At 42.5% G+C, this 8,279-nt stretch overlaps 1 protein-coding gene across 5 annotated transcripts in view; it reads left to right on the top strand.

Moving 5' to 3' along the window:
* Positions 1 to 6,515, top strand: part of FAM204A (family with sequence similarity 204 member A) — a 33,097-nt gene extending 26,582 nt beyond the window's left edge. For all 5 annotated transcript variants that reach the window (XM_077779471.1, XM_077779474.1, XM_077779473.1 and 2 more), the window contains 2 exons: positions 3,696 to 3,802; positions 4,341 to 6,515. In XM_077779471.1, the coding sequence (XP_077635597.1) occupies positions 3,696 to 3,802; positions 4,341 to 4,392 (159 nt within the window). In that variant the 3' untranslated portion in view covers positions 4,393 to 6,515. The remainder of the gene's footprint in view (positions 1 to 3,695; positions 3,803 to 4,340) is intronic.
* Positions 6,516 to 8,279: the final 1,764 nt, after the last annotated feature.

Below are 8,279 nucleotides of genomic sequence, written 5' to 3' on the forward strand. Positions count from 1 at the left end.
AATTAGAACATTTTACACCCTTGGTTCCTGAAATATGGTGATAAAAAGCCTTTAGAGCTTAATTTTCCTTACCGCTTGCTCTGACCAATTTGCAGTTCTTTGTGATAATGTTTAGACACCTTAATTAAAATGCAGCAAAATATTGGATGTTCTGTATGGAAAATGCTGATACTTTGGCTACACATACAAGAAATTCTGTATATATTTTTATTCATTTAAAAAATTTTCTTTCCACATTGTGTTGCTATAGTTATCTGATGACCCAAAACATTCTTTTTTTAATATAAAAACCATTGACCAAGCTTTTGTGATGTTTACTTTGGGCGTGAGGATGCATTTTTCTTTTTACAGGAGTGAAAGGGGGATTCTCATTGGCCTACATGATTTGTAATACTGAAACATGGCACAATATTCTTTTATCTTCAGGAACTCGGCTTCGTCATCTTGTCTGGGAAAATGAGTTTCTTCTCAACTGTCTCTTCCATAGAAGATCTTATTATCCTTTCGTATTTCCAAATGTTTCCGTTCTTTTTTCCTTTCTCCACAGGAATAAATGAGACACATTTTAAGCATGTGAAGGACACAGAATTGATATGACTTTCCATCGTCATTACAAGCTAAAAGAGTCTTTCTGTAAACACATAGTCCAGGCTTGTTGAATGTTTATCAGTTGAAGAACATTCCATTTAACCCAACCCACGGCAAAATGCAGTTAGAATATACACCTTTTACATGAAGAGGTCTGTTTGAAAGTATTGCCTACGGACCCAGTCATTTATTGTATGTACTTAGTCCACAGAAATGATGGAGCCCTCTCATGTAAATACGTGTTTCATGCACTTTAATGAATTATTTTTAACAAATTCATACCATGTCTTAGGGAACGTATGCTGTGACTTTTGACTGGGAAGCTGAACGTGCTGGCTTGGCCGTAACGTTGCCAGAAAGTGAAAAGCTTTTACGTTATTAGAGTGTATGACCGTGTTGAGATGAAGAATCTCATTTAAGTAAACCACACTAAGATACTCTTTGGTTTATCAATCCCCAGTCCAGAAAACCCATGTTGGGAAATCTCAGTAAGTTAAACATGTAAGCTGCATCTTAATTCACAGCGATTCTAGGAAATAATGTTTTCATATGGTTGACGGTACATGGTGGATACGGTTGGGACCATTTTTGTTTTATCATCCAAGTGTAGGCTCAATTTAAATAGAAGGTGAACTAGTCGAATGGGACTTCGGGTTGGGAAGGGCATTTGGCAAAACCGTATCATATATCAGATTTGCATTTGGTAAATAATACATAGGAATATAGTTAAATAGAAAACACAGAGTTCTGCGTTTTTACCTTTTGGAGGGTGAGGGGCAGGGAAGATACTGATATCCTACTTGAGTGTGGAGAGATGGAGCACACGTATTAGCTCAGGTAGCAAGCCGTGTTCTAGGACGGTGGACAGTTTACCATGTGCATTCGCTGCCCCTGCTCGCCCACAGTGCCCCATGACCCCGGCTGCCTGGCTTTAGGTGGAACTGTATGAGCAGTCATGACCGGAGGACTGTGGGCAGAAATGACATGTGTCACTTCTGGGCTAAAGCATGTAAGGTCCTGTGCGAGCCCCGCCAGCCACCTCTCCCTGTGCCGCAGCGAACCTGAAAGTCACACGCTGAGATGCTGGTGCCACAAGATGGAGAGCCCAGCCACGCCCCAGCCGACTGGAAGTGAAACAGGAAATCACAGGGCAGCCAGAGGGATTTGGGGATTTGTCTGACAAGCACAGTCTCTGCTGGCCTGACGTGACAGGTGCTGACCTGAGTTTCGTGTTTATGACAGATGGACAGGTTTTCAGTGGAATCCATCGTAATGATCAATTAGCCACAGCATCCGTCCCATTTCATTTTCCCTTTAGATGATGCTACTATAGCCCTTTCTTAGCCCTTGTTTAGTTGATGTATCTGAACTTTTCTGTGGTGAACAACTGGACACAAAAAGACAACCAAGAGAAGGCCCATATTGAAACAGTCCATGTAACTGGTGACCCCTTCTTCCCAACCCCCAGTGTGAAAGTGAGCCTGGTTTTGTTCAGTGCTGTATCCCCGGTGCCTAGAACGATGCCTGGCAAAACCATGCACTTGTGCCCTCATGAGATTTGTTGAGTGAATGTTTTCCGGTGAAAAAAGATAATGAAGATAGTAGTGCTGCTCATATGGGTTTGAGTTTTGAGACCCTGAGGTTGGTCTGCTTTCTCAGGTGGGCCTTTAAGTAACAACTGATCATTCTTTCATCGGAGCCTTTGCTCTTGGTGTTGACCAGTTTGGCACTCTGGCTGGATTGTTGGATTGCTTCCATTCTTCACGTATATTCTTACCTGGACTGGAAAATCAAATCACCGTATGCTCTCATTTATAGACCACAGGCAGTGCTTGATTCCTCCATGTTCGTTTCATCCTAAAGGAAACTCTTCTCCAAAATTAAGCTAAAAGAAATGTCAGGCATGTCAAACCTCATCTTCCTAAGTCAGCTTCTCATGCGTGTGGTCTTAACCACCTATGAAGCCTCACTGTTGGCCTCCAGATCCCTAAAGCTCGGGCTTTAGCACATTGACTTGACAGTGGCTTCCGGGTCCCTTCTTCTCTTCCACAAGTCTCTTGTCCCATAGTGTTCATTAGGGCGAGCCCAGGAAAGAAAGGGAAAGAAACACCAGAAGGAGACAGCCTTCGTTGTTCAACCTGGGTTCTTAACAGATATTTTTGAGCTATCCATGTAGGCAGGTATTTTTTAAAATCAGAGCCACCAGAACTGGAAGATCACCATACTGTCCTGGAGACTCTCTGGGCAACAGTCCCGCAGCCAGGGAGCTGTGCAGAGCTGAGCGTGGTAACTGAAGAGGACGACATAGAGGCTGAAGGGCTGGAGAGATACAGAGACAAAGACTGGTTTAGGCTGACTTAGAGGAAACTGGGATGGAGGTAGGGTGGGTAGGAGGCTTTGTTTCAGTGGGACCCGACTGGACGGACCGGACGGACCGGACCGGACCGGGGCGGGTAGGTGTCGGGCGGGGCAGGACTAGCAGGGCCTGCAGAGGGAACACTTAGGTCCTGCGGTCCGTGCGCCCAGCCTTTCCACCTCTCAGCATCCCTTATATTCTCGTCTCTATGAGTGAATTAAAAGCTGTTGCCCATCATGCAAAGAGCGTTTATGAAGCAGTAATTAGCTTTCCCATGTTTTATTAATCACATCTATGACTGCCAATCAGAGCTGCTGATCAGCACGAGATAGCTGATGTGACCATACTGAGTTGCTATAATTCTAGCCCAGAGCAAAGAAACTTGATGTCTCTGTCAGTCTGCGCAGCCTTATCAGGGGTAAATTCCTGTTTGGCCTACTGAAATGCTGGAACAGCTTGGAGATCTTCATCATATCCTTGTGGGCCCTCGAGGGGCTCTGTTTGGGGAGGATTTCCATCCAGGAGACTGGCACACCAGGGTCTAGGGCCTGTGGGAGGTAAGGGAAATATGGGCCACACCAAGCGCTTTTGTTTACTTTGCTTGTTCACGGGGGCCTGAGCATAAGAATTTCTAATTTTGTAGGTATGGTGGTCTTACGCGCGAGTTCTCAAGTATTTGTATTCCTGTAATTCTTGTATCAGCTGGAATATTTATTTTCATTTCTTTTTTTGGTTCTCTCCTTTATAATAGCTTGGTGTGAAAATTGCTAAAGCGGTTGCCTGCCACAACTTTGTAAAAGCCAAAAAGGATGCTGAAAACTCACAGGTTGCTCGAAAAAAGAAGAAACTTGCATGGGGGTGAGTTTAAAATTTTTAGCAGGAAGTATAATAACTTCACAGGAATTACAGAAATCCTGGGATCTGTTGTATGAGTCCAGTGTGTGTGTGACTCTTCGCTCACTTTAGTCCTTGTATCTGCTGCGTGTTTATCAGATTATAAATACGGGGGCATTTCTCCATCCCTTTTCGTGTTTATTTTGTCATCAGTGGAGCATGTGAAAATATTTCAAGTCTATTTTACTTTGGCAGTTAGTTAGTGTGTGTAGGAAAGTGTTTAGAAATACATGGAGATTTTTTTGGGGCGCCCGGGTGGCTTAGTCGGTTAAGCGTCCGACTTTTGCTCAGGTCATGATCTCACGGTTCGTGGGTTCGAGCCCCGCGTCGGGCTCTGTGCTGACTGCCAGCTCAGAGCCTGGAGCCTGTTTCAGAGTCTGTGACTCCCTCTCTCTCTGACCCTCCCCTGCTCATGCTCTCTCTCTCTCTCTCCTAGAAATAAATGAAACATTAAAAAAAAAAAAAAAGAAATACATTGAGATTTTTATGTTCTTTATTTTAGGTTTGAAGCAAAGAAGAGATGGGAGACCAAGAGCAACATGGGATATATGTAGCTTGCCAGTGCTCCTCAAGGCGTGGGAGTCTTCACTTGGGCTTTTCCTTGAGTCTTCAGCTGCTCAATTGACTAAGAAGATATTCCTGCATATGTTAACTGTGTCAGGAAACTGCTAGCAGTTGGAAGAATAAGCATAAAATGTGGGATTTGATTATTAAATCTTTTTAGTCTTTTTCTAGAGAATTCATTCTGTTGACATGAATGAGGTGGAGCATTCTGTTACTCAAACACGAAATCAAAGTACATATACCAGGATTTTATTAATTATTTCTGTGACCCTCCGGTATAAAATCAGTTTTACTTTTCATCTGTTTGGTGTAACAGTGAGCTCCTCGTACTTCCTCATCTGTACCCAGTGCACCTGAACTTCCTCTACAACTGTGTTTGTATGATTGGCATTTGTTTATAATGGATTGGTCGTAAGTGCGAGAAAGTCTCAAATCGATACTGTCTTTACAGATGACTTTAATTATCTTAATGTTATAAAAGTAATTATTGGTTCTTTATTGGAGATAATAGAGTTGATATTTCCCAGTCAAATAATGAAAGCAATTGATTAATTTTTGTATACTTTGAGATGAAATACCATAATTTTAAAAAGGGCAGAAAGCAGTATTTGGAGGAGGATTTCAATTTAGCTCGGCCTGGAAATGTCCTTGTAAGTATCTCTCTCAACCATGTCATTCCTTAAATTAGGATGTGGCTCTTAGAAGAGAAATGGCACTAGTGTACTAGACAGATCCACCTCCAGACAGTGTAACTTGGAACCTTCCAGGAACATAGTCTGGTTATTTTTACTCCTCTTCCCCATTCTGTCTTAAAAGATCGGATGAGTTAATGAGGGTAAGGTGGACGAGTGCCATGGGAAGCAATCATTAGGTGTGTGTTTCATAGGCCTGACTAGAGGGGCTTTGGGAAGTCCTGTAAGAAGCTGGCAAATAAGCCTGGATGTTGGGTGTTTTGGCCCCTCCCTGTGCTTAGAACAGGGAAGAACTGCTGATCACTGCTTTCATCCGTTCACCTGCCTTCCTCGCCTCCACCAGAGCTTTTCTAGCTGTGTCTCGTGTAAGTTTTCTCGGGGTGATGATACGCATTCAGGAACACAGAAAATGAGTCACGATGATCGTTTTATTATTATTATTATTATTATTTTGTTATTTTTAGACTTAACAATGGTAACAGAATTTTTGTAACTCATGGTAGCATTTTTAATGTTTTTTCTATGTTCTGGAATATGTTAATAACCAGTTGGTATTTAAGAGAGCGAAGGCCCTCTCTTGCTTCCACTCAGTGAGGAAAGCTGGTATGGAAAAAACAAGATTTTAGGAGGTTGTGTATCTACTTACAGAATTCATCATGAAAAGGTGTCCAGACCAAATATTGGAAAATCTTATGTTTTATGATTTAATATCCCCTGTTGCATTTACCCATGACATTACATTTCAGACTCCTAATAGGTGAATACAGACTTGGAGTATAGGAGTCTTCTCCCTGAAAAAGTCTGTCGTGGGGGAACTGCCCGTCATCCAGTCTGGTATTGTTGAGCAGACGTGTAACGCAGACATTTGTGCACCCAGGGCCCGGAGGTGGGCTTCTCCCAGCAACCTCTGCCTTGTTTTTCTTTTCCTGTGTCCCCGTCCTTAAAACATTTAGTGAGAGTGACCCTGGCGGGCATGTTCTGCCTCCGCTCGTGCTGAGGCCATGCCGGAGTAGCCTCTTTGAGGGCTGATTTGGGAGCCTATGACCTGAAGTCCAGCCGTTGAAGCCCTTCGCCAGCCGGTGCCGCGTTGTGCTGCCCTGCCCGGGGCTCGGACGTAGACGGGAGCATTTTAACCCGGTGGCGGCGCTGTGCTGGAATCGGATGTAGCAGCGGACTCCGTCATGAGGGGAACCGCATCTCCCGAGTCTCCGTATTTGGGGGTCCTGGGTTGTGAAAAGCTCTAAAATATGGTACAGCAGGTGGAGGGGGGTAAGAGAGGGAATCAGGGTAGAGGAAGGGACGGGTTGTCTGTGAGTGACTCTGCTGACCTGTCATGTGGCACCAGTTTCATTTTACCAGCTTTAATTTGAATTAGACATTTTGCTCAGCAAAGCAATAAAATGGGAACATTATTCTTAGAGCGCCCGTGTTGCCCAGAAAGCAGAGTCATTTGTCTTCTCCATCTGTCCACAGCCAAATGAGGATTCTTTTTGGATCAGTAATAACTGCCGTTCCTGAAGCTTCAGCATGCTTGAGCGCCTGAATTAGACGAGGGGTGTAAACGTCAGTTACTGTTAGCCGAGATTAATATGTTTCAGGTCGTCGGTACGGCATTAATGTAACTATGATTTACTGTGTAAGTACTTCGGGCTAAAACAACTTACTAAGGAACAGTAATTTTGAGCTTTATAGCGCTGGTTCTGAGAAGTAAAGTTGGTAGTGCGTTCTTGTTGGGAGCCCTCAGGAGGTTTCTGATTTTCAGCAGAACATTCTGTTTTCTTTCACCAAAAGGAGAGTTTGAATATGTAATCTCAGGTTTGCTATAATTAGTTCTGATGACAGAGTTAAAGACCTTGGCCAAAACTGTAAATCACCAGCTAAACAGGTTTCTGCAACTGATCATAAATCTCAAACTCCATATTTTAAGCCCACTTGTTTTTTAGAGAGACAGTTAAGGGAGGGGCAGGCCAGGGGTGGGAATAAAACATTACCTGAACTTTGAGTAATAGGCTAGAACCTCACATTTAAAATCTACTGATTTCCCTGATACCTTTGGTCCAAAATGTTCTCTTTTCAGTATTTTAATAACATGGATTCTTGTTTACTCTAAGACATGTTTGAATTTAATTTTTAAAATATGAAGGTTAATCTTCAAACTGCCCAAATTTCCATTTGTTAGGCAAAGGTACCACTGTTTTAGAAATGTTACGTCCCGCTAACCTATAAAAAAGTACTATATGGGGTTAATATTTGAATAAGATGCCAATGGTGTGTGTTTTTTTATGAGATAAGGTTTAGGGGAGGCAAGGTAATGTTATGTCAGACCCCATTTTGGAAAATTAACTTCATGAAACCCAGTAGTCAAATTCACAACCAAATGAAACAATTCAAGGTTTTCCATGTTGGCAGAAGTTGCTTTTATTTTTAGTATCTGGCAGAGCAACAAATGCTTTGCATGTCAATTTAATATTTTTTCAAGCCAACTGTTTATTCATTGGCTTAAAATTTACACTCTGCTAAAAGTCTTAGTCCTGACTTTCATGAAACAAATAGTAATATTTGGACTAAATATGTACACGAAAATCTTTTTCCAAAACCAAATGTAGATTGGTATTTGTGGCATCAGCGCCTTTTACCATGGTAATGGATCTGAAAGTACTTTGAAAGTCTAAAAAGCATTAGAAACCCAGGGCAGTGAATTTCAGGGAATTAATTTTTATTATGAAGTAATCAGAGCATCTTTCTAGGTTTTCAGATTTAAATTAGTGAGAGGCTTTCTGCTAGAAAGTGGAATATATGTTAGAGTAAATTTCAATGAACTATCAAAAGATTGCTTTATCAGCATATATCTATTCATGACCTGTGTAGCATACTGGACAATAAGACCCATTTTCCATTTTTGAGGGTGGGATGCTCTCTATAGAGTCTGATAAAATGAGCAGAACTGCATTCTTTAGTCTTTATTATTTTACCCTCCTTGCATCCTGCTCACCTTGAAAGAAACACGCTCACCCGCCCACACTCTCCGTGTTGAGCTGTCCACAGCACCCAGACTCCGTGGGGAAAGGATTCGTGACTCTTGTCGAGAACATGGCAGTCAGCATGTAGCCACTGGAGATGCCCATGGAGAGACCGAGAAAGGAGCCTCCAAACCATTGTGCGCTCGTGTTAAAATGGCTTCTTCA

The sequence above is a fragment of the Crocuta crocuta genome, unplaced genomic scaffold, assembly GCF_008692635.1.
Source record: "Crocuta crocuta isolate KB4526 unplaced genomic scaffold, BGI_CrCroc_1.0 scaffold138, whole genome shotgun sequence".
In the NCBI taxonomy this organism is placed as follows: domain Eukaryota; kingdom Metazoa; phylum Chordata; class Mammalia; order Carnivora; family Hyaenidae; genus Crocuta; species Crocuta crocuta.